Source organism: Leucopleurus acutus, assembly GCF_964270905.1.
Source record: "Leucopleurus acutus genome assembly, chromosome: 2".
NCBI classification, from domain to species: domain Eukaryota; kingdom Metazoa; phylum Chordata; class Mammalia; order Artiodactyla; family Delphinidae; genus Leucopleurus; species Leucopleurus acutus.
Genome location: NC_139143.1, coordinates 46,047,857 through 46,074,221, shown reverse-complemented (window position 1 = coordinate 46,074,221; position 26,365 = coordinate 46,047,857). Strand labels below are relative to the sequence as shown.

The window sequence follows — 26,365 nt, the reverse complement described above, 5'->3', positions numbered from 1 at the left end:
CCAGGAGCTCCTGACTTACAGGAGTTCCTGTCTTGCCTGTGCCTTGCTGCCCTCAAGGACTTGACTGAGGCCTGGAGAGAATGATTTACAGGAGGAAACAAAAAGCAGATGATAGCAGTGAGAAGCCCTCCCATCCACACAGCGCTTGTCCAATTTCAGAGAGCTTTCATATCCACGATCTCATATCGTAGCCATAGATAATCACAGGATAGGTAGTTTGGTGCTGACCAAAGTCAAGACACTGCTCTGTCCCAACAGGGAAACATATTTGAAATCAGGACTATGAACCCTCATGTTCATGGTACTTGTAACTTCTTGTTTGGCTCTTTTATCTGCAGGTCCAGTGACAACTTTCTTTGCCAGGGGAGATGGAAGTGGACTGTTAGATTGGTGCTGAAGGGAAGAAGTTTGGAGCGAGGGCCCCAGGTGGGCAACGTACTTCCAAGGGAGTTACTGAGCCTTCTTTTTCCTCCTCCTCCTCTTATACAGATCCAAGTTTGGAATAAAGAAAGCTGCTTCTCTGAGAACACGTACCAGTGCTCAGCTTGGTCCAAGGATAAGAAGAGAGTCAGAAACAAATAATTCTGAACACTTTAGTGGGCAATTCTCCTAAAGTCCCAAGCCAAAGTCTGTTTCATTGTCTGGGTTGGAAAGTGAGATTCATTTATGGATTTCTACTGCAGCTTCCGTTGCAGAAATCTCAGTGATTCTAGGATTTGGATTGCATTCTAGGATGCAGTCTATGGAGGGTAAGGGGACAGAGGAAGGGGCAACACCAATGTGCACTACAATTTAGGTTGTTGTTCAGGCAATGCGTTAGGCCCACCTGTGGCCCCAGTACCTTGAAACACTTGATGGAGCCAGAGATAAACCAGGGCACAGAAAGGACTGGGGGTAGACGTGATGGGTTCCAGAATTGCCTTCCAGAGGCTGGCTGGGGTCTGAGTTCCTCTGAGAGAGCACAGAATTGAATTGTTTAGCTTGAAGTCCCTAATACCCCTTCTTCAGCAGCTCCACTGACGTGCAGCCCAGTCTCTGAGATTATTCGTTGTCACTGATTCCAGGAACACTCTCCGCTATAGCGAGCCATTGGGAAAGGTTCCAGTTGCCATGCCCTCTACTCTGCCAAGAAGAGGGTGGGATTTGGGTCACATTTGGGCTTTATTGTCATATGTTTGATACTGCAGAGGCTAAAGCCACAGGGTGGTGAAAAAGACCCCTCCTCACCAGGTAAGAGTTGCCTGGGAGCCAGAGAGGGAAATTCCCTGATTCCCTGTAGCTGTGAATCACAGCCTCTGTGCTCAAACGTACATCTCACTGCCTGAAACTCAGGCTCACAAGTGACTCAGTAATGCCTCACCTGAGCAGGGACATAGGGCAAAATGCTGGGAACACTGCAGGCTCAAGCCATACTGGGGATGTCTGAATCCCGTGACAGCTCTTTTGAGAACATAGAAGAACTGATTCCTCTAGAGCCCTTGCAGGGACTCACAAGGTGTTCTTCTTCCTCAGACCAAGCAGATGAGGTATGTCTCAAGCAAAGGAGACTTCAGGGTGGCCTATTGCCAGCTCTCATAATTTGAAGAGCCAGAAATTTCCTCCTGATCTCTACCTTAATTCCTCCGGCTTTATTCCCTTTCATTGATTCTTCAGTAGAGTGATACAAGAGTTGTTCACCATAGTATCGACAGTGTCTAGATGCACGGGCAACTTTAAAAAAAAAACTTAACGACCAGTGCAGTACAGTCAGAATAGAGTCTGGCTGGGGTGCTGAACAGGGTCCAAGCGGGAAGAGCTCTGGGCTTGGGTTCTAGTCTTGGCTTTGTGGCTAATTTGCTATGTGACCTTAAGCAAATCACTTGACCTCCCTGGGCCTCAGTTTTCTCACCTTTAAAAAAAGGATATTTGGACTAGAGGTTGCAAACTCATATGCCTACAGAATCGGGAGATTAAAGTAAATGAGTGAATCCAATATGATGGGGTTGTCCTGACTGCTACCTGTAGACTCTCTCTAAATGGGCAGCTGTTGCCTGTTGGAAATGCTGACCTAGGCTGTCCAGAGCATTTGACTCTTCAAGAGATGCTAAGGATCTGGATGTGTATGTGAAATCTCCCAATGTTTAAAAAACTGTGTGGGGGACTTCCCTGGTGGCACAGTGGTTGAGAATCCTCCTGCCAATGCAGGGGACACGGGTTCGAGCCCTGGTCTGGGAAGATCCCACATGCCGTGGAGCAACTAAGCCTGTGAACCACAACAACTGAGCCCGCATGATGCAACTACTGAGCCCGTGTGCTGCAACTACTGAAGCCCATGTGCCTAGAGCCCGTGCTCTGCGACAAGAGAAGCCACCGCCATGAGAAGCCCGTACACCGCAATGAAGAGTAGCCCCCGCTTGCCGCAACTAGAGAAAGCCCATGTGCAGCAACGAAGACCCAATGTAGGCAAAAAATTTAAAAAATTTAAAAAACCAAAAAACGTGTGGGTCAAACAAATATCTCTAAGCCAGTCTCATCCCGAGACTAGAGGATTTGAAGGGCCCTCCCAGCTCAAATTTTCTGATTCTAAAATATGTGTCTTCCAGGGAATTCCCTGGCAGTCCAGTGGTTAGGACTTGGAGCTTTCACTGATGTGGCCCCGGGGTTCAATCCCTGGTCAGGGAACTAAGATCCTCACAAGCCACACAGAGCAGAAGAAAAAAAATGTGTCTTCCAAAGAAGATCGCTAAGAAATCACCTTAGTTACGGTAATTTCAGCTACTGGAAAAGTGAATGTCCGTGTGTGCACTCATACTTGTATGCCATTGGGCTTTTGGTTCCCCTCAAATGACACTCCCCTGGTGGTCTTCCTCCATCACACACACCTGCAGTGGACTGTTTGCTTGGTCCCAGGAGCCCAGCCCTCGGCCAGATGGAAGATTTGGCTTGTCCGGTGAGCTCATCAGCAGTAATAGACTGGCTGTGCTGATGAGATAGCCCTTCCCTTCCCCTGAGTGAAGGGAAGAGTGGCCACAAGCAGTGACTGAGACAGAGGCTGCCTGAGTCAGGATCTGGGCCTTGCTGCCTTCCCAGGCCTTTGCTGGCTATGTCACTAGGCTGAGTTGGGACTAGGAATCAAGTCCACAGTATTGCACAATCACATTCTGAGATACTGCAGGTTATAGGACCTCAATATCTGAATGGGGGGGGGACATAATTCAGTCATGACACTACTCCATCATGGTCTCTAACTCATTGCTTTAAACTCCAAAACCTAAGTACCCTGCTTATGCCCCTTCTTACCTGTGACAGCCTAGTGCTTCCACATCTCATGTGCTAGTACACAGCTCACTGTAAGCATGCACTTTACATGGACTGGAGTTCTCTGCAGTGGGAAAGGTGAGGGAACTTTTATCAAGCACCTGTTAGGGGACATACAGGCCTTGAATTTCACGTAACAGTAGATGTCTGTTTATTCCATGAGGCAATGCCAATATGGTACTTTTTATCCTCACACCAATAAAAATGGTATTTATACTGCACTTGGAAAGTGCCAAATACTGTTCCAAGCACTTTATATGAAGCAATTTTTTGAATGCCCACAACGCCCCTTTGAGGTGGGTACTATTATTTACCTCCTTCTACAGATAAGAAACTGAGGCCCAGACAGCTTAAAAAACTTGCCCAAGTCTGTAGTAACCGATGGAGTTGGATTTGAATATCAGTAGTTGGCTCCAGAGGCCATGCTTTTAATCATTACCTGATAGTATTTGGAAAAGGCAGGACTATTATTTTCATTGAATAGATGAGGAAACTGAAACTGAGCAGCTAAGCAACTCACTCAGGGTCATAGGGGTAAAAGGCAGAGTGAAGGCAGAATTCCTGCCCTGTAAGCCACAGGGCTTCCCTCAGAAGGGACCAAGTGTCCTGAGTCCCTTCCCAATACCCCACTCCACTTATACAGGCCCACAGGTATTAGGGCCAACCCAGAATCTCTAAATCCTTATTTGTAGTTAACCGTCTCCATACCGCAGGGTGATTATGGGGCATGAAGGAAGGGAGGCACCTTCTCGACTTAGATCTAAGTCTTTTCGACTTATTTTTCCTCCCAGTCGCTTCCAGTTCAGAAGACCACTAGCGCCAAGGGGTCAGGTCTAGACCCCAGTCCCGGAATTTTCTCAGCCCGGATTAGAAGCGGGGGAGGGCGGTGGGGAAGGGGCTGGGGGGGGGGGGGCTGGGCTGCCCAGGAACACAGAGTATCATATTTCTCGCAACCCGCCAATCCTGAACGCATGGGGGCGTGGCCACACCTGGGAGGCGTGGCCGGACGGTAGATGGGTCCGCGGCGTCCCGAGGCGAGGCGCTGACGTGAGCTTGGCTTACCTGGGCGGGGAAGGTGAGGGCCGGTGTGGGACTGGGAGCGGAGCCTGCAGTCCCTACCTGCGCAGAGCCAGGTGTTGCTTGCCCAACCGGCCGAGGAGAGCAGTGGCGACGGGTGATCCTAACTGGGGACTTGGTTCGGAGGGACGTTCGCTTCTGGCAGCCGGATTGAAGAAAGGTGGTGGCGCCAACGTCTGGAGCCTCGCTTGAGGGAGGGAGGACACGCCCGCCGGTGAAGAAGCGTCCCCTCCAGAGTTTGTGGGGGTGAGGAAAGCTTGCTTAAGGACATCTGTTTGTTTGGGGATACCCTCTAGGGCTGGGTGCCCATCGCTCTGCTTCAGGTAGCTTTCGGGCGGTCCTAGCGCGGGGGCGCTGGGCCCTTACCGACCCCCTACTTCTGTCGACTCCCTTTCCCTCCCGCCCAACTGGAGTGTGCGGCTCTCGGGCCCCTACCCACCAACCGTCGGGGAGCGCTAAGGCTCCTCCACCACGCTGGTCCTCCCAGCTCACCGCTCCGCAGGCCCCTGGATCCCGAAGAGGGGATTTCCCAGGCCGGCCGGCCGGCCCTTGATCTTGGTGGGTGTTTGGGGAAATTGCGCGTCGGGGCGGCCAGTAACTTTAGCCAGTTTGTTTCCTCTCCTGGGATTTGTTTAGCACAGTCAGGCCCCTGCCCTGGGCCTGAGAGACACCCGTGAATTTCCAAGTAGCTAAGCTACTTGCCGGCGAGGGTGGCGCCGGGCGTGGTTGCTCGGGGGGTGAGGCCCTCTTCGCCTGAAAGGGCTGGAGGCCTGGTATAGAGAAGTGGGGAAAGTCTTCCAGGCCAGACTGGAAAGCAGGCCCAGGGTGCCACTGTTTACAGGGAGCCTGCTGTGTGGCAAAGGGGTCATGCCTACCCCAGCCCTGCTCTCTTGGTGGATGTCACAAGTGGAAGCCAGGGAAGGGAGAGGAAGAAGGCGTTTGAGTAGGGGTTGGTGAAGGCTGGTGCTGACCCAGGAGAGTGGTTTTCGATATTTGTATAATGCGTGACAGCAGCACCTGTACCCTGTAGCTCCCTCTCTCCAGCCCCCAACTTCAATCAAGCAGGGAGGCAGGGCGTGGGAATTATGGCTAGAGGTCCAGAGTTTACCCCTAAACAGGGCTAAACTAAATGGAGGAAAGACTGGGGAACTTGGAAGATGGCATTTCAGGTCTCTCCAGGAGGAAGGGAAAAAGCAGGACCACGCCTGAGGCCTGTCTGCAAGAAATGAGGGTGTGTGTTTTACTCTGAGCAAAACCATTGACGACTGAATCTTGGCTTTGGGGTGGCCATGTTCCTGGAAACTAGTCTGGGCAGGGGCCGCAGAGGTGGCAGTACAGGTGTTTGTAGGGGACCTGTTCCCTGGAATGGGGGTGTGAGAGAGGATGGTTTATGCCTTGGGGAGGTTGATAGTGTCCCTGCTCAGTGCCCAATATGAGGGGAGTGGATGGGTTAAATCTTTGTTCTTTGGCTAGTTGAATACCTGTTGGAGACACAGGCCTTGAATTTTGCTGTGATGGCAGCTAGAGATACCAGAGCTGAGTTAAACTAGGCTAAGCTTGTTCTGTGGGCATTGGGATTTGGGTGGTGAGAGTGTTCTGAAAGAGAACTCTGGTTTAGGTGTGTTTAAGGCTGGGTGTCATGCAGTCTCCTCCCTAACCACTTCGTTGGCCCTCCATGCTGCTTGGATCTTTGTTGATGTTTTTCATTTACTTTCTTGGTGTATAGAAGAAGGGAGGGACTTAGAAGCCTGGGTGCAGTGGCAGGATATGGTACAGCAGACTCTGACTGAGAAGTGTTGGGTCCAGGCCCCAGATAAAACACTTTGCTGTGCCTCAGTTAACCCAGCTGTAAAATGGGGATGATAACAATGGGGATGATAATTTCATTTTGAGGATGAAATCAGACACGTTAAATAAAAGCGCATGTAAAAACTGTTAAGCCTATGTAGATAGAGGATTGCTGTTACCGTGGTTTCATTAGCTGAAGGCCATCATCTTTTATATCTCCCAGTGGCCAAGAAATGTCTTAGCTTCCTGTGGTTAAAAAAAATACTACTTGTAGTGTTTTGTTTTTAAGTTGTGAATCGAAACACGTCATTGTAGGAAAATGTGAATTGTATATAAAAGTACTTAGGCACGTATAAAATTCACCCATGGTCCTATCACCAGGTAACCACTAAGAACTTCTTGTTGCATTGATGTATTATTTCTTTCCCTTTTCAAAAATTCTCAGTGCTTATGTACACAAGTGCACGTTATGGTACAAGATGGAGATACTACTATACAGTCAATATTGTATGATGCCTTTTCCCCCCTTAAGTACATATTTAAACATTTTCCCAAATCCAGTAAACATTCTTCAGATGCCTCGATGTTAATGGCTACTTGATATTGCAGCCTATGAATGTCTAATTAGATATTTTTCTCTGTGATTTTGGTTGCTTCCAAAGTTTCCCTCTCTGCCTGTTCTTATAGTCTTAGGTGCTGGGTGGCTGGTGGAGGAGATCTCGGTGGACTTTCAGAAGGTGGAGAGGGTTAGCTGTGATGGAGGTGGGGCATAGAGGAGGAGGAGGCTGGGGCAGCGTTGCTCCTGTGTACTGCCATCTTGGGAGAACGCTGAGAACGCAGGGCTCTAGATCTTAGTCATCGACCTCTAAGGGCGGCTGCCTCTCCCTCCCCGTCACTCTATGCAGTTCCTTGCGTTGGCCTGGTTGCCTTAATTTTTTTTTGATGTGCTGTGGATCAACTAGGATAAGCCCTTTTCTTCAAAGCCCATGATCTGTCAAGAGGTGGATTTCACGTGTCTGCCGGGCCTCGACACAAGACTGACCAATATTGCAACAGAAATTCTCGAAAGCCCCTCACTGGGTGGACCAGTTTGCTGCCCATTTCCCTGTTCTCTTTGTTCTTCCCTTACCCCATCCCCCTTCCCGCAGGCCAGGACTGAGGAAGAGAAGGCTAGAACTTGCCCTGGGGAGAATATGCATTCCCTCCTCCTTATAAGGTAAATGTTCTCTGTGGTTTGATAGCTTGACTTTGCTGTCCTACAGAGCAATCTACATCAAGGCCAAGAACGTGGGGGTGGGGGGCCCTTGAATACCGAGTGCTACCTCACCTGCCCACTGTGAGCTGCTCCCAGGGGGGAAGGTTTCAGTTGCAGAATTTGGTAATTGGGTCAGAAGGCTCAGGTGAGAGCAGGTCCTGCCGTGTTCTTAAAGTGCCAGTGACCGAGCTGGGTTTGAGTTTTCCCGTTTGTTGGGGGCCTGGCTGGGGAGAGAAGTGGCCTTAGGACCCACCCCTTAAGCTAAGTTCCTCCGAGGGGGAAGCCTTCGGCTGACTCAGCTGGTTTGGTTTCTGAACCCGCGATCCAGGTGGGAATCTTTCTGGGTGGGAAGGTGACTTATTTATCTTCCTTTTCTCAGGTCAGTGGATGTTTGAGCAATTCCAATGTGGATTTCTTCAGGGAGTCTGATGAGGACATTGTGTTTAGTAACTAATGTCGCTCTTGTCACACAGTAGCTGACGGACAAATATTTGTTGAATGAACGTTCTTTTGCAGGCCTGTCTTTCTCACCTAAGTAAAAACAAAGAGAAATGAGAACGCCAAAAAATCTAAACACAACACCCCAGGCAAACACTTCTCCGGTAACTGCTTTTTCCTTTAGGCACCCAATCTGGGCAGGCCTTTGTTTCCCGCTGTTGAGTGCTGGCTGCCACCGAATGTTATCTGCTACGCTATGCCCTTTATGAGAATCAATTGCAGACTTTACCCAGGCTGGCTCCAGCAACCAATCAGTTCAATTCAGCCTCTGTGGGGAGGTAAACAGACCCAGGTGAGGAGGCTGTCCTAGCAGTACAGAGCTTGTCTTATGACTGGTTTTAGTATTCTATAGGGTTAGGAACTGTGGTATTTGATCATTCTAGGGCATCTTAGCTTTACCAGACTCAGATACAGGGCAGGGTTCTTACACTTTGTCTCCAGTGCTCCCAAGCCTTCTCCTAGACACTGGATTGTCGTGGGGATAACCAGCTCAGACCCCCCCCACCCCGCATTTGGGTGGCCCAGAGAAAGGAAAACTGACTCGAGGCCCAGCTCTCAGATCCCTGTGGATACACTTCCTGCTCATCTATGTAAGTGAGGACTTTGGAACCAGGGACCATCCCTCGCCTACTTCTCTCTCATCACGATGCTGTCATTTCTTACTAAAATATTCCCATTCACCTTAGTTGTCTAAGAAGAGAGCATGCTTCAAGTTCTTGCCTATATACCTGCTGTTTCCATAACTTTTTTCTTCCTTCTCCCGAGATGAGATTGAAAAGAGCAGTTTCTCTTCTCTTCCCTTGGTACTTGCGGAAGGACTGTTTTCCAGCAGGGATGACATCATCTCTTTATTTTTCTGCCTCAGGATTTAAATAGAAGAAATGTGATCTACTTACGTGATAAGTCTGATTTGGCTAGAGCATGAAAAATAAATGGCTTTGGAATAAGAATCAAAAGAACCTTTTAACCTGTTTTCTTTTCTTCCCCACCTGGCACAGTTTATTCCCATATTTAGTTTCTTTGCTGTAATCTAGTGAAACTGTAGCTCTATCATATGGGAACAGTGGCTGGGAACTTTTCCCAGGGGCTGGCCTAATTCTCCTCTCCCCATTTCTTCCCCCTCCCGCCAACCCAGATCATGGCTCTCCACCCCCGCAGAGTTCGGCTGAAGCCCTGGTTGGTGGCCCAAGTGGATAGTGGCCTGTACCCTGGGCTCATCTGGCTACATAGGGACTCCAAACGCTTCCAGATTCCCTGGAAACATGCCACCCGGCATAGCCCCCAACAGGAGGAGGAAAATACCATTTTCAAGGTAAAGGTATTCTTTTGCCATCTGACTTGAAGTGTTTTCCAGTTCTCTCAGACCTTTCTGGCTTTTTGTTCTTCTGTTTTCAATTTTGGCTTGAAGAAGGTACTAGATCCAAAATGCTCATGCCACAAAGAGAATGTTTATGATGTGGGGCGGGGGCAAACTTAGCAGGCATAGTAATTTCTCTTGTTGGGGCTTGTCTGTTATGGTTGAGGCCGTTTATTCTTTCCCATTGGTCAAAGCTACTCAACTCACATCCCAAGGGATCCCAGGTGTGATTGGCTAAACTCCTGTAAGTGCGTGTATGCTGTGGTTATTCTAGAGCTCCCAAGGGTCAGCCAGCAATCAACCCTTCATTCGCTCAGGGCTCTTGCTCTGGCCCGGGAATGGCTGTCCAGATCAGGGCACAGCTACTGAGTGTTAGCAGGCTCCTAACAGCCTGTAGCATGGGTGTCGAGGGCCCTTTGCAAGTTTTTCTTTTGATGTTAAAACATTTTGCCCATCCATAACCTCCACTTAAGAATGAAAGGCGATTTAATTACAGGTTTTTATTCTACAAATATGTTTTCTTAACTGAAGAGTAGCTCTGATGTGAGAGTTATTTTGCTTCACTGAAAATAAGATTGAATCACATGGCATTTCATAAAATGTAAGTGAAACCAAAGTCTAAGACAGAAGTAGGTGGGAAGCTAGTTGTGGGAAGGGGTGTTATGTGGTTTGTAACTCCGCAGCCCATGCCTCTGCTCCAGACCAGCTTCTCTGTGCCGGTCAGTCTTCCATCTCATGAGTAGCTTTAGTTCCTGCGCTCCCAAGACACGGAGAAATGAGTTTCCCCATTTCTTCCGTGACTATAAGCTGGAAGTCAGAAGTGAAATGCAGTCCCTACCCTGAGCCCCTCAAGATTGATGCTCCAGGTTCTTTCTGAGACTGGGCCGGGAAAGGTGGGCTCATACCTCAAAGGAGAGCCAACTTAGAGTTGTTTCCCACCCAACTCAGTTATATTGGGTGTAGAGATGAGAGGTAGAGAAAAAATTGGCCTGTGAATACTTAGAAAGTAAATGAATGCTTTTAATGTAAAAATTAAATAATGACATGAAAGTGGTAAGGAAAACATCCGTAAATCAGCACCAATTATTGGAGCTGGCATCAGAGGGGGATGGGCCTGCCCTGGCCCAGCTGGCCTCTTGCTGTGGCCTTGGTCTGAAACTGGACTTGCTGTTAAAGTGCCTGGTGGTGGCTGGCCGTGGGGGAGGAGGCTGGTTCCTGAAAGCTCCACTGGTGAGAATGTTCTGTATGCTTAGGGCTTGAGGAAAAATTGGCTGTGGGAAGCTGCTTTGTCTTACTTATATCTGTGTATCTGTTTGCAGAATGCTAAGGGAGGGCCTGGGTGTCAGGAGAAGAGTGAGGGTGCTTTCACAGATCCCAAGCTCTGACAGGCCTTTGGCAGGATATGGGGTGTGGGCAGTTCTGACTAGCATTAAGTGGGTGCCCGCTGCCTACCCTAGGTCCGTTATCTCATTTGCTTCTCGACAACACTGTAAGGGGGGCGCACCCTCATGTTATAGATGCAAAAGCTGAGTCTCAGAGGGGCTATGTAACTTGCCCAAGTCACACAGCCAGTAAGTGGTGGGGTTAGGGTTTGAACCCAGGCCTATCAGCTCCCCCATTATCAGACGGCCCCTCCTGACCAGGAGCTGGAAGACCTGGCTTCAGATCCTACTACCATCACTTGCATGTGTGGTCTTGAACAAGTCACATAATCTCTTTGGGCTTTAGCTTCCCCTTCAGTAAAATGGGGCTAAAACCAGTCTTGCCTGCCTCACAGGATTGTTGTGAGAATTGAGTGAAATCAGTGTATGGGAAGGGACTCATACATTGCCATAAAAATGCAGAGACTTGTGTCCATTTTAGGAAGAGAAATAGGGACCTGCCCAGTGACCAGAATCTCAGAAGCAAGACTCAGAATGGGTTTGAATGAGGGATGTTTATAAAGCACAGCGATTGTCACGTGGTGGGCACCACCCTCTGCTGCCCCAGCCTCAGGTTCTCTGCATCATCTGAGTGGGCCCTGGGGAATGGCTGTGTTGTGAGCAGGATGTTAGTCTGGCTGCTCTCTGTGGAGGGGCAGGGATTCAGGGAGCCACAGAAAGCTTGCAGACCTGGGCCAAAGTCAGCACAGCCCAAGCCAGCTGGATGGGGCCAGAGGGGGAGCGGGCACGGAGGATCCAACAAAGAGAGGGGAAAACGTGAGGAGGCAGCAGCCAGGTACTGCCAGGTGCAACTGGAGATGTGCCTCTCCGACACTAGGGACTGGTGAGGCTGAAATCCCCTACGGGGGTTGGATGGAATGGAGCCTGCTGAGTGCCCAAGGGCAGCAGCTTTGTCAGACCGCTTCATTCCATACTGCACGTCAAGTGGAGGAGCCCCCAGGTCTGAGAAGATGATAAGAAGAAATGAGTGAATTGGAGGAGAAGGATTTAGCTCAGCTATTGGGAGAAGCTTCCTCGTGATTGTGAGGCTCTGCAGGGGTTGACTGAGGGAGACCAGAGAGCTCAAAGGATGGGGCCAGAAAAATTCCCTTTCGGCTTGAGGAAGTAGTCTACGTTCAGGAGCGGAGGCGGGGAGTTGGGACTGGACAAGCGATATGCCCTGTCCACTTGAACAAGCTGCCGTGTACTTCCTGATCTTGAGTCCTCTGCAAAAGACATCCCCCTTTTCTGCACCAGCACATACGTCACAAGCCCTGAAGAAAGTGTAGACATCTGAGATATGTTCACAATGGGGGAGGGCTGATATCCCGTGAACAGACACATAAATGCCTGTTAGACCTGGAAATTGAAAACCAGAGAGGCGGGGCCACACTGGTTTTGGCCCAGGCCACCAGCCGCTGGTGTTCCCAGCAAAATGTTCCCAATGTGGGAGTTTGAGGAAGCAGGGAAAGGCAGGTGGTGTGAGTTTATTAGGACTTGATGCCCTCAGCCTCCCACTGAGGCAGGCTGAACCCCCAGAGTGTGCTTCCTGCCCTCCTATGGTCTGCTACTCCTAAAGGTACTTGGTTTCAACAGTTTTTGTGCATAAGATGGAAGACTGAAGGGAGAGGGAACAGCAAGCCTAAATTCTTCATATCATACGCCATCTCCCTTTCTCTTCTTATTATATAAGCAATTCATGTGAAAAATAAGTCAAAACAAAACAAAATTACCTGAAATCTTGCTATCCAAAAGTTACCGTTAGTATTTTGGTGTATATTTGTTCCAGATTTTTCTTTATTTTCAACCCTTCATTATGGCCATTGTAGTCTTGACAGATGATGCTGGCATAAGCACTTGAGACGAGGCTCCTCTTTTTAAAATATTGTATTTGCATTTGGCTTAATTTCTCTCAGGCCCTGGCTTGCCTGGTCCCCAGCGTGGTGTTTCCTGCTGCAGTCTCTATAAATTGGAGTTGGGGTGATGGGGCGGTCAGGCAGGGCTGTGTGTATCTGTGTCTGTATGAGGGAGGGCGGGCACACTTTCCAGTGTTTCTGGGCAACAAGCAGGCACTCACTGCAGTTTCCTATCCCTCAGGCCTGGGCTGTGGAGACAGGGAAGTACCAGGAAGGGGTGGATGACCCCGACCCAGCTAAATGGAAGGCCCAGCTCCGCTGTGCGCTCAACAAGAGCAGGGAATTCAACCTGATGTACGACGGCACCAAGGAGGTGCCCATGAACCCAGTGAAGATATATCAAGTGTGTGACATCCCCCAGCCCCAGGGCTCTATCATTAACCCAGGTGAGACCCCAGCTGCTGCGGAGAAGGTGGACAGTGTGCCAGGTTCCGGGCTGGACCCTTAAAGCGATAGTCGACTTGAAAGTCGCCTCGCTTACAAAGTGGAAGACTGGTAAAGCAAGAAATCCTGTCCCTAGAAAGAACCCAGAGAACAAAAGATATAAACTCAGCAAAGTCTTCCTGCCCACCCAGTGGAACAGTAAAGCATTAGAAAGAAGAGGGGGTATTGAGTTCTGTAAAAAAATAACTTCTCTTGGGACTCAACACTGAGAAGAGAGGCCAGATAGTTTAGAAGAAGGAGGGATTAAAACTTAGAAGGTCTGAGTTATAAACCTCGTTCTTTCCATTTCACTACTTGTGGGACATTGAATCAAGTCATTCAACCTTTTGAGCCTCAGCTTCTTCCACTATAAAATCTGGGTTCTCATCTTTCCTGCGTATTTCAAAGGCTGTTCTAAGAATCAGTTGACATGACATTATGAAGGCTATTAAGTTCTCTTTATAAATGATGAGTAAGTGATCATTTAATTTGTATGGTATTTTTCCTAGGAGAATACCACCTGATCCCTATGTTTACTCAATGTTTAGCAAGTTCCGACTAAGAGCCAGATTATTTAGACTTGACCTCCAGTGAATCTAGTGAGGCTCTGCCATGAGGGAAGGGTCTGTCTTCACATTAAGCTTACAAAGGAGAGAAGCTGTGCTCCTTGGGTCCTTAGAAGGGATGCTAATGTGTAGAAAGGGGTTTAGAGTAGGAATTAAAAGATTTCTAGAAGGGAGTAGGGTCTGCAGCTCCTGGATAGGGGAGGGGATGAGAGCTTGCACTGGGGCTCCGTAGGAGGAGCTGGGAGTGGGGTGAACACCCTTGGTTCCCACTCTTTGGCATTGAGGGTGCACACTGAACCCAAGGAGCCTCTGTGCTGGCAGTGCCTAGCTTGAACAGTGGGTCAGCTGCAGGGATGACAGTGCAAGGTGAGCGGCTCACCTGTGACCTTTGTGTGTGTCTGTTTCTCGGGTAGGATCCACTGGATCTGCTCCTTGGGATGAGAAAGATAATGATGTGGATGAAGAAGATGAGGAAGATGAGCTGGACCAGTCACAGCACCACGTTCCCATCCAGGACACCTTCCCCTTCCTGAACATCAATGGTGAGTGGGGTGGGGGGTGGGACAGAGGCATGGAGAGGATGTAAGGGGCTTTGATTTTGCAACCGTTGACACCATATCCACCATTGCACTGGGAGCAGCGACCAGGCCCTGTGACCAGGCTGCCAGTCCGTTAGCAAGTAGGAGTCATAGGCAAAGGAACTCCGTAGGCATAGTTATCCCAGTGGGATGGCTTCTAGGCAGAGAGAGCATCTTCTGAATCTTATGTGATAATTCAGAGAAATTAAAAAATTAAATTCATTCTCAATCCCGCATACAAATACACAAGCTGTTATAAATTTTGCTGATTTCCGTCAGGCCAAGTGCAGAGATCATTTTCGTGAACTGTAGGCAAACTCTTCTGCTATTTCCCTCGGTATACATTTTCTGTCACTGCCTTAACAGCGTCTGCTAAGGCTGTATCATGGGAAACTTGTGGCTCTACAGCTCTTAATACTAGGCTCTGATAAGATTTATCTACTAGAGACTTTTATCTTTTTTTTTAAATTGACTTTTTGAATTCAACTTCCCAGGAAGGATGAGTTTAGAGGTTGCAGGGTCACTGTGAGACAGAGCAGGTACTGCATCTCCCATTGCACATTCTGAGGGTGCTCAAACACAAGGTGAATTGCTCTTCCACAGCATCTTCACTTGAAGTTTTCACTGACATGCTCCTAGTCATATGACTTGCATTCAGTTGAGTAGCTTTCCACTACTTTTCTAAGTTCCATCTGGCTGCTAGGGTCAAATGAGATACTTTTGCCACCTAGAAAATTTAGTATATCAAGATGATTCCTGTAGGATTTTGGAGTACCCTACTCTAGGTGATGCCCCTTCTCTTGAGAATCAGGAAATGACTCCTATCTGTCTACTTGCCCTCCTTCACTTACCCTGTCATTTATAACTTTGCAACCAAGTGATGAGTAAAGACAACGACCATAGAGCTCTCTCAGGTTAATATTGCTACAGCTACATTCCCACTTGGTGCAATTTTAAGATTTGGACATTTGGAAATGTGAGATCCTTTCCCAAATCTTTGGCTGACTCATTCTGTTATTCTCACCCCTTAAAAGGATGCAACCCATTTCCAGAATCCTGATTTCCCTTTTTTTTTTTCTTTTTTTTGCGGTACGCGGGCCTCTCACTGCTGTGGCCTCTACCGTTGTGGAGCACAGGCTCCGAACGCACAGGCTCAGCGGCCATGGCTCAGGGGCCCAGCCGCTCTGCGGCATGTGGGATCTTCCCGGACCGGGGCGCGAACCCGTGTCTCCTGCATCGGCAGGCGGACTCTGAACCACTGTGCCACCAGGGGAGCCTCTCATGTCTTTTTTCGGTACGCGGGCTTCTCACTGCTGTGGCCTCTCCCGCTGCGGAGCACAGCCTCCGGATGCGCAGGCTCAGCGGCCATGGCTCACGGGCCCAGCCGCTCCGCAGCTTGTGGACTGGGGCACGAACCCGTGTCCCCCGCATCGGCAGGCGGACTCTCAACCACTGTGCCACCAGGGAAGCCCCCCCCTCATGTTTTTTTAAAGCTTATGTTGTGTGGCCTTATGTTATGGGCCACCTTGGATCCTTTATGGAAACATGTGAACATATATTGAAAATAAAAAAGTAAAATACATAGATATAACCAGACTCGTACACAAAGGGTCAAAGAAACCTTAACCTCTGTGATTTCAGAGCTGTTGGGCAGAGGAAGAATTGTTGAAGAATAGATGCTTAAAAGGTGAGGCTAGGAGGAAAAATCTGTAAACTTTGGAGTGAGCCAACTTTGACAATAGCAGGGATATAGGATGTGTTTTTCATTCTCTCTTTTAAAAGCTTTAACTAGATACTTTTGAATAAATAATACTCTTACATGGTTTAAAATTCATAATGGTACAAAAAGGAAATCAGCTGAAAGGTTTTCCTTCTAACTTGTCTGAACAGTTCCTTCCCTGGAGGAGACAGATCTTTCCAGGTTCTTGAGTATCCTTCCAGATGTTTCATGCATGTAAAAAAGTATGTGTTTGTTTTTAAAGGAATTTCTATACATTAACACTTATTCGAAGCTAATCAGTCAATTTAGTTGAGTTCATTTTATGGAAGACAACCAGTTTCTGTTTAATCGCTGGGTTCAAATTTTGTAACAGGGAATCTCTCATTCATGCCTGCTCTAATTTAACCCCAGAGAGTACCCACTTGTCTGTTAATCATCAGCAAATGCATGTTTTCAAAATTATGAGTTTATGAGAGAACTAATAAGATTAGGAAGCAGAAGCAGGGGAACCTTATTTCTTTTGGTGTTTGTTGGGGGAATTACTGATGGGCTGCCACACTGAGTTGTGGTCCAGTGTTGGACCTTTTAGATTTGAGAGCTTCGGACCCAGGTGATATGCACGTGTGGTGCTCCTGCCTGCTCACCCACATCCTTCTTTTCTAGGTTCTCCCATAGCACCAGCCAGTGTGGGCAACTGCAGTGTGGGCAACTGCAGCCCCGAAGCAGTGTGGCCCAAAACGGAACCTCTGGAGATGGAAGTACCCCAGGCACCTATACAGCCTTTCTATAGCTCTCCAGAGCTGTGGATCAGCTCTCTCCCAAGTAAGTGAGCCTTGATATTCTAGGTGGATCTTCAGCTCCTATTACAGTCCATTTCCTGCCCCACCTTCTGCCTCCATTTCTTTGCCATGTATAGAATAGTCCCCCAGGCAGCCTCTGTGTCTGGTTCCTGGCTGGCTGATGAGTCACCAGCCCATACCTACTTGCCCATGGGGGTTCTCTGATTGGTGCTGTGCAGCTCTAGGTTACTCACCTATTAGGTGGGTGGAAGGCCTGGGTTTATCAGTTTGCCCAGGGGATTTGAGGACAAGGTCAGTTGTGGGTTGGGGAAGTTAATGACTGGATTTGATCAAGGAGGCTCTTGGGTTTTGAGGGACTTTAGGACCCAGAGAAAATCTCTTTCTGAATTGGGTACAAATTGATCTCAGTGAAGAATCATTGTCATTGCACCTCCCTTTCACACTACATATGGTAGGGGAGGTGCCAGGGGAGTACTAGCATTTTGTCCAAGAGGCTGATAGCTTTGATAAGACCTATAGGGTTCAATGGACACTTGCTGAGTGAAAATTTACTTTGTTGTGCACTGTGTCCTTCTGTGATATATTATTAGAACATATCAACAGTGTGTGCTCATCTGTGTAATTTTCAGAAATATGCCTTGGTATTTCTTATTGTTCCTCTGGTTTCTTTAAACAGTGAGTCAAAAATGATTCACAAACCAGATGCTGCCTTAGTTTTCAGCTCCTTCCAATGCCTATTGATGTAAAGACTCAGTCAGTACAAAATGGGGAGACCAGGACCCAGAAGTTTGGTTGGAGAAATTCTAGCTGTTAGGGTGTGGTGACTGAACAGTGATAGTATAGATGGAATTTGAGCTGTTTGCTTCAAGGCAGCCTCTTGAGTGAATATTCCAGGGATATGTTGATGTCTCCCTTTGTTGCAGGAAGGATAACTATGGCAATGGCCTTCCTGAATGCTGGTTGAAAGGTGGCTTGATCTTGATGGACTTGCATGAGTCCTAGGGATGGATGGGCAGAGCAGCAGAGCAGGACTCTCACTGTCCCCCCTCACCTTGCAGTGACTGACCTGGACATCAAATTTCAGTACCGTGGGAAGGAGTATGCACAGACCATGACGGTGAGCAACCCCCAGGGCTGCAGGCTCTTCTATGGAGACTTGGGTCCCATGCCTGACCAGGAGGAGCTCTTTGGTCCCGTCAGCCTGGAGCAGGTCAAGTTCCCAGGTCCGGAGCACATCACCAATGAGAAGCAGAAGCTGTTCACCAGCAAACTGCTAGACGTCATGGACAGAGGACTGATCCTGGAGGTCAGCGGTCATGCCATCTATGCTATCAGGCTGTGCCAGTGCAAGGTGTACTGGTCTGGGCCATGTGCCCCATCGCTTGTTGCCCCCAACCTGATCGAGAGACAAAAGAAGGTCAAACTGTTTTGTCTGGAAACGTTCCTTAGTGGTGAGTCTTTTTTCAGACCATTGATGATGGGAACTGCTCCCTACAAGTATGTCTTCCTCCTTCCTTCCCCCCTTTCCTATCTCTGCAAAGATCTTAACCAAACAGTTTCTTCTGGAAGAAGTCACGGTAGAAGGGGACCTTGATTCTGAAAAACAAAAGTGACCTGGGCAACAAAGAAGGGTGTTCCACTCCAAAGCTGTGCATTTGAAGCCAGTTTTAGGTGGTTATGGCTCCTTTATTGGCAGAAGAAGACAGCCTTGTTATTGCTCCCCACATTCTACCAGCTTATCCTTAACTTTGGAAGGTGACCCTGTTCATCATAATCAGCAAAACATATACTCTTCTCATTTGGGACACATTTGCATGGCAAATTTAAGCAGACATATTTAGGGAGAGCACTGAGATGTGAATTTTCCAATGTGATTTGAACCCTAAGTCTGGTTTAAGCGGTGTCCAATAGAACTCTCTGAAATGATGAAAATGCTCTATATTTATGTTGTTCAATATGGTAGCCACTAGCCACATGTGGCTATTGAGTATGTAGATGTAACTAATGTGACTAAGGAACTATTTAATTTTAATGAATTTAAATTCAATACCCACATGTTGTGGCCAGTGGCTACTATTCTGGACAGTATAAAAGAAAGTGTTTACTGAGTAGGTGTGGAATGACCCGGTACCCCAAACTCCATGCTCTTCCATGTTCTGCAGATCTCATTGCCCACCAGAAAGGACAGATAGAGAAACAGCCACCATTTGAGATCTACTTATGCTTTGGGGAAGAATGGCCAGATGGGAAACCTCAGGAAAGGAAACTCATCTTGGTTCAGGTGAGGAGATAATAATGTGTCAACAACTCTTTGCCTTTTTATCAATGCTTTAGCCCCTAGGTCTGGGCTTGAGCCCTGAGTGAGGATCCATCAGCCTCTGTGGGTTTTAATCACATCAGATGTAGCAACCTGAGCTTTGTACGTTGTACAAAGTAGGACCAGGCTGGAGAATACAGTGTCCTCAAAGCAAGTGACTGATTCAGGGGAGACCTTATTCTCTTACTGACGTTAGAGTCTTGCTGAAACCTAACAGGATATGACTCTTTCTAGCTCTTTTAGTAAAACCTTTTGAGGTACTTGTAAGAACGTGTTCTCATTCTGGAAAATGGCAGCAAGACCACTTGGGTCTGGCTGTGGATTTGTGCATCAAGACAGGCAGCAGATGAAATTTGGGTAAAAGTCTTGCTAAATAAGCAGTTATTTATTTAGGCATGTGATGTGATGCTACTTCTAGGTACTTTACCTTCATTTGAACCAGATTCTAAAGTGAACCTTGGCAGGATGGTCCAGAGAGATGAAGGCATAGTCTGTATCTAGACATTAAAGTGGTGGGTTCCCCACAGCCTCACTGGTCCTTCCGTCAATCTTGGGCCCCTCCTGCTGTTTAAAAATACCCTTTCCTCAGTGGATAGCTGTGTGCTCTGTGTCCTGAACAGGTCATTCCAGTGGTGGCTCGGATGATCTATGAGATGTTTTCTGGTGATTTCACGCGATCCTTTGACAGTGGCAGTGTCCGCCTGCAGATCTCAACTCCAGACATCAAGGATAACATTGTTGCTCAGCTGAAGCAGCTGTACCGCATCCTGCAAACCCAGGAAAGCTGGCAGCCCATGCAGCCCACCCCCAGCATGCAACTGTCCCCTGCCCTGCCAGCCCAGTAATCATGAATGCCATCTTCCTTCTCTTTTTTACAATATTGTACATATGGATATTTTTTATTAGATTTAACCAGCTTTTAAACCTTTCTTCTTTCTAACAATATTAGTACTCTCTGACTCTCCAAATATGCCTAGCTTTTAAAGTTGATTTAATTTATGGAAAAATCACCCTTCATACTTTCCCTTTCTTTTTTAAACCTCCCCATGGTAGTGTAATGTAGTAGAAGGAGATTTGGCCTGGGAGTTTGGACACCAGGGTTCTAGCTGCAGCTTTGCTTCCAGTGGTGTGACCTTGAACCAAGTCATTTAGCCTCTGGGCTTCAGATTCATTACTGTAAAACGAAGGAGTTGGAATGATGCCTGAAATAATGCCAGCTTTAAAACTCTGACTCAGTGACTTCCTTCTACTTGTACAAGGCAAAACTGCCTGGAACAGAACATTTCTGCCTTGTTCTTGCACCACTTTTTTTTTTTTGCTTTCATTAAAGTTCCCTCAAGCACTGATTTGTCCAGGATTGATCTCCGTTTGACCTGTTCTGCTAGTATAGTAAGCTGGCTCCCTGATGGGGGAAGAGGGAGGGAGGGGCGCCGGCTGGTTGCTTGGGAACCAAGCTAGATATCTAAATAGAAATAGGTGCCAAAGTCTGAAAGTCACCCAGCCTGTGGAGTAAAAACTCACAAAGTGAGCTTGTAAGGGGAAGGTGTTGATGTAGAGGCTTAGGGATTCTGTAGAAGAATTGGCTGTCAGGTTTTCAACTTATCACCACTGAAATACAGGCATACCTCGGAGATATTGCAGGGCTAGTCCCAAACCACTGCAATAAAGTGAATATTGCAATAAAGCAAGTCACAAATATTTTGGTTTCCCAGTGCATATAAAAGTTATGTTTACATTATACTGTAGTCTTTTAAGTGTGCAATAGCATTATGTCTAAAAGTACAAATGTGCATACCTTAATTAAAAATACTTGGGGACTTCCCTGGTGGTGCAGTGGTTAAGAATCTGCCTGCCAATGCAAGGGACATGGGTTCGAGCCCTGGTCTGGGAAGATCCCACATGCCACGGAGCAACTAAGCCTGTGCGCCACAACTACTGAGACTGCGCCCTAGAGCCTGCGAGCCACAACTACTGAAGCCTGCACGCCTAGAGCCCGTGCTCCACAACAAGAGAAGCCACTGCAATGAGAAGCTTGTGCACTGAGTAGCCCCCGCTCGCTGCAACTAGAGAAAGCCCGCGCACAGCAACAAAGACCAAATGCAGCCAAAAATAAATAAATAAATAATTAATTAAAAATAAATAAAGATACTTGATTGCTAAAAAATGGTAACCATCATCTGAGCCTTCAGCAAGTCATAATCTTTTTGCAATAGTTATATCAAAGATCACTGATCACAGATCACCATAACAAACATAACAATAAAAAAGTTTAAGTATTGTGAGAACTACCAAAACATCACACACAGACATGAAGTGAAAAAATGCTATTGGAAAAATGGCGCCAATAGGTTTGCTTGACGCAGGGTTGCCACAGATCTTCAATTTGTAAAAAACACAGTATCTGCAAAGTGCCATAAAGCAAAACGATAAAATGAGGTATGTCTGTACCACTGTGTGTGTGTGGTAGTCAACAGTATATAACTCAGTGATAACCTTTGGAGAGGATAGAACTCTCTTGTTCTTTTTTCCCTTCTTTGAGGAAGACCTGAGAGTGAGCTGGGCATCCAGGACCAGCTCCTGTGACCACAGAGGAGACGGACAGTTCCTCCTTGTATGGAGATGTTTACAGTCTTCCTGTCATTTGGAGTTTTTGTGGATGGGAAAAATGGGGTGTTGAATGTGTTAAGGTCAAGGTGAAGAAGGGCTGGGCAGTGCTTTTCTGGAAATGGCTCACCTAGCACAAACCTGCTTGCCTCCCTTCCTGCTGGAGGTAGCTGGGTGTGAACATTTAAGATGAGGAGTGTAGATTAAGGTGTAGAACATTGCAGCTATGGCTACAATTAAGGTGTAGAACATTGCAGCTGTGGCTGCCACAAACTGGTCTGATCCATTAACTTTTGCTCTGTCCCTGACCCTTTGACTCTGTTTTGTTTTTGTTTTGTTTTTTAGGATGAAATTATACATAATTTAAACTCCAGGACCTAAATGGAAAACAAGATGCTTATCTCTGGTTGCAGGTTCCAACCCTCCTGAATACTGATACCTATGTGTGCCATGCCATATTAAGAAAGTCCATGTCTGGTCTGCTACCCTTAAAGCAGGCCACCTCCTACTTGCTACTGTAGTTGAGCTAGCTGTAAAGTTGGGCTAGCTTTATTTCAAAAACCCCTCAATCACAAGTGGCAATGGACTTATTTATTTAGAAAGCTTAAGCTGTGGTTTTAGGGTCTCTAAGGGACCTAGTAGAATCTGCTGTTACTAAAGCATGACCAAGAGAAATCTGGGTGCTCAGGTGCTCAGCTGTGAGCAGAAGTTGGGCTTCTAGAGACCAGGAAATGTGCAAGGTATAGGAATTTGATATTTTGGGGGCATTCTGTTGAGTGGGTGAAGTGAGGGATTTGGTCTTGATGTCTGGCTCCCTCTGTCTCTTATCTGCAAAGCTCAAAGTTAAAAAGAACCCACAGAAAATACATTGGGAGGGCAACTGCTGGATCTGGGCTGGTCCCTTCCCCTTATTCTGTGAGATGCTAACAGCCAGGCTGTACACCTGGGTGGGGGCCCAGAAAATGTGAGCTGGCAAAGGGTGTAGAGAACAGTGTTCTTAAGTGCCAAGAAGGATTGAACTTTTAGTATGTGATTGTAATGAAAAGCTGATAAATATGTTAGAGGAATGGATGAGTGGTTTTATGTAGTCTTAACCCAGTAGTGTAGTTTCTTCCTTGTTCTTTATCCTTTTCAGAACACTGGGAGAGTGCATGCAGGGCTCTCCACTGATCTCCTCAGTGCTCCTTCTGTGGTCCTGATGCCAGGTATCCTTTCTTGGAGACTCAGTCTGCTATCTTCTTTGGTGGCTACACCACTCATTCCCTTGGTGTTTTCTACTTCCTTGCCTTCACCTTGCTTCAGACTGGGAAGGGAGTTAGGTGGTGTCCCCAGCTTTTCATTTTCTCACTGTCCACCCCACTAAACTAGATTAGCTGTAGGTGTAAATTGGGAGGGCAAATGTTGGATCTGGACTGGTCCCTTGCCCACATAATTAGGTCCCTGGCTATATGTTCCCATAGCACCCTATAGTTCCTCTTTCAGAATAATCAATTCCCTTGTAATTACTCAGTTTGTGTCCTGCATGACTACAGACTTGCTGGAGGTAGGGACTGTTTGTCTTGGACTTTGCTGTCAGCCCTTAGCACAATGTCTGGTACATAGTATGTTCTCAAATATTTATTGTTAGAATAAATGCATTAACTCAATACGTCCTTCATTTCAGAAACTGATTGCTAACTACCATGGGAAAATAAAGTAAATATGGGGATGGAAAAGATTCTAAAATTAGTTTCTGCTCTGCTTCTGGCTCCACGTTAGTGTGGGAGCCCCTACAAGCTGGACCTCCTTCCAGGCTGGCCCCACCTTTACTCTACAGTGGTCTCTTCACAGTCTGAAGATGCCACCAAGGTACAACCAGGAGTGAAACTTCCAGCGTAGGTGACTGCAGTTCCCTTAGCCTCTGCCCTGCCCACGTATCAATAAATTTGGGCTATTTCTTCAGATACGAATTTTCTCAAGAAATTCTTTCCCTTCGTGGTATGGGTCATATCACTGGTAGTTAACCTTTCAGTGAAATAACATTTTCTTCCTAATGACCTGGTAAGCTTCTGCACCTCTGCCTCTCATTTCTCATGTGAAGTCAGCAAACTGAATTCCTCAACTTGAGCTCCAAGAAGGTGGGGTTTTTGTCTGTTTTCTACGCTGTAATACTTCCAGCGCCCAGAAGTATACCTAGCACACATTTGTTCGGAGTGAACACTCATGCACTTCACACCCTGCTTAGAGATGACAAACTTTGGCCAGGACACCTGTCCACCCACTTCTCGGAATTCAGCCTCTCAGGATTTAGGTAGGTCAAAGTAAAAAACAAAAAACTTTCCAGCACCCACAGGTGAGTATATTATGCAAAACACGTCGCTTGTCTTGAGATAAGTTTCGTTTGGAGGGGAAAGTACATTTCTCCAGAGACGAATCAAAGCGTGCTTTTGCGTCGAGTGCCCTGCTTCCGCCTTCCGGGTCAAACGGGACACCGGACTTAACACAGAAGGAGGGCAAGCGGCGGAGCCGAGGGCGGGCGGCGGCGGGATACTAGCTTCACCCGCCTCTTTCCATTCCTACGCCGACGGGTGGGGCCCACATCTGCGTAAGAATGGAAAGGGGCCGGAAGGGGCCGGGCCGCAGGCGCCCAGACTTCCGGCACTCAGCCGGGCTGCCCTGCGGGTAGTTCTAACGCGAGGCGCGCGAGCGGACTGGGTGACGTCAAGGAAGGCAGTGGGGCGGGGGACGTGTTGGGCATGCGCAATAGATCGACTTCGCCCACCTTGGCCCCGCCGGCAGTAAAGGACCTGACCACGCGGGTGGGATTTCCAGTTTTGTGGCAGAGGGCGGGCGCCTAGCGGCTTTCTTGGCAGCGGGCAGGAAACTGGCAGGAGTTCCTGAGCCTGAACGTGCAGCGGAAGTAGAAGAACGTATGTATGTGTGAGAGAGACCTCTGCCTCATTTAACAAACTACGATACTATGCTCAGGAAACGGTGTAGGGGTTGAGGTGAGCCCATCGTCCGAGGGTCCGTGGATGTCCACTAGTAGGGGAAGGCGGGACCAGCAGAAGTTAAAGTACAACCCTCTTGCAATTCTACCCGATTTCATTTATTTACTTTTCTGTCTCAGGGTGAGATGGTTGGTAGTCGACATTCTAGTGTATATTAGTTTAATCAGATTGCTATTCTTACAACTATTGGCGGGAAGCGAAGGGGGAGTTGGCAGTGAAAAGAGTGCATTTGGAACCTAGAACTCCATCTCAGAGGGCAGTTTTAGGTGAAATGCTCAGAATTTTGCCAAAAACTCCCCTGCTTCCTTTCTGCCCCAAACTCCTTAACGTTTGAATCAGAGAAAATAAATTACAACAGGTAAAATTCAGCCAGAGAAAATATAAATCTAGGCGTAGGCTAGAAAGACACATGAATTTGGGACTAATGGAGGCCAAGTCAACCAAAAAATCAGATAGCATTGTTGACCCCATCTTGTCTGGGCTGGGTTAGCATTCCAAAGCAGAGGGAGGGGGAAATGGCCTCTGGAAGATGCTGTAAGACTTAAGGGAAAGTTGTTGGCAGGTTTCCTGGTATGTCACTAGCTGGTGTTAATAATCCACTGCTACTGCTTTGATTTTAGGCCCTTCTTCAAGTGTCTGGAGCTCAGAGATGCAGCCCAGGGGAGGGAAATGTGACTAGTTGAGGAGGCCATGCTTACTGTTGCTGCCAGATCCCATGTCAGCACCAAGTCCTCAGCTGCTGGTGGCAGCTGCTCAGCAGACCCTGGGCATGGGAAAGAGACGAGGCCCACCCCGAGCTGTCTGCCTTCATCTAGCCGGAGAGGTGCTGGCTGTGGCCAGGGGACTGAAGCCAGCTCTGCTCTATGATTGCAACTGTGCAGGGGCAGCGGAGCTCCAGAGCTATCTGGAGGAGCTGCAGGGCCTGGGCTTCCCGACCCAGGGACTTCACATCCTTGAGATTGGAGAAAACAGCCTGATTGTCCTTCCGGAGCAGGTGTGTCGGCACTTGGAGCAGGTGCTGCTTGGTACCATAGTCTTTGTGGATGTTTCCAGCTCTCAACTTCACCCTTCCATCTGCTCCCTGGACCAGCTTCAGGACTTAAAGGCCCTCGTGGCTGAGATCATCACACATTTGCAGGGGCCACGGAGGAACCAATCCCCGGCAGTCTCCTGCAGCAGGCTCCGTTCCTCAGACTGGAATCTCTGTACTGTGTTTGGGATCCTCCTGGGCTATCCTGTCCCCTATACTTTTCACATGAACCAGGGAGGTGACAACTGCTTAGCCCAGACTCCACTACGGGTGTTCACCGCCCGGATCTCATGGCTACATGGTCAACCACCAGTCTTGCTCTATTCCTTTAGTGTCCCAGAGAGCTTGTTCCCATCCCTGAGGAACATTCTAAACACTTGGGAGAAGGACCTTAGAACTCGATGTAGGACTCAGAATGACTTCGCTGACCTCAGCATCTCCTCTGAGATAGTCACACTGCCGGCTGTGGCGCTCTGACTTTAACTCTTTTCCTGTGTAGAAGGAGCTCGGTAAATGATCAGCTCTAGGTCAGAGATGGCACATAGGAATCATCTCAAGTGCCAGTTCCAAGCATCTCGGGGACCTAGGGAAGAATGCTGTAATAAATTTGCCATTTTTATGCTGAACTGGACTAGGGAGAGTAGACCAGGATGCTTCAGGAATAAACAGTTTTTTGGAACAGAGGCCATCAGGTGAAGTTTGTTTATTTTTACAGCAGGTTAAAAAAA

At 47.8% G+C, this 26,365-nt stretch overlaps 2 protein-coding genes across 3 annotated transcripts; both read left to right on the top strand.

The window, feature by feature from the left end:
• Positions 1-4,353: 4,353 nt before the first annotated feature.
• On the top strand, positions 4,354-20,309 carry IRF6 (interferon regulatory factor 6). 2 transcript variants are annotated; one of them, XM_082834786.1, is made up of 8 exons: positions 4,354-4,620; positions 9,051-9,227; positions 12,791-12,995; positions 14,012-14,140; positions 16,560-16,718; positions 17,755-18,147; positions 18,859-18,977; positions 19,634-20,309. In XM_082834786.1, exons 2-8 carry the CDS (start codon positions 9,054-9,056, stop codon positions 19,856-19,858), a joined length of 1,404 nt encoding a protein of 467 aa, XP_082690912.1. In that variant the 5' UTR covers positions 4,354-4,620; positions 9,051-9,053; the 3' UTR covers positions 19,859-20,309. The 2 variants fall into 2 exon arrangements, with proteins under 2 accessions (XP_082690912.1, XP_082690913.1); XM_082834787.1 differs by lacking the exon at positions 4,354-4,620 and adding an exon at positions 8,428-8,505.
• A 4,029-nt stretch (positions 20,310-24,338) lies between these two features.
• On the top strand, positions 24,339-26,152 carry LOC309958628 (UPF0739 protein C1orf74 homolog). The gene is made up of 2 exons (XM_082834698.1): positions 24,339-24,526; positions 25,228-26,152. The coding sequence occupies exon 2, from the start codon at positions 25,323-25,325 to the stop codon at positions 26,112-26,114; it is 792 nt and encodes a 263-aa protein (XP_082690824.1). The 5' UTR covers positions 24,339-24,526; positions 25,228-25,322; the 3' UTR covers positions 26,115-26,152.
• Positions 26,153-26,365: the final 213 nt, after the last annotated feature.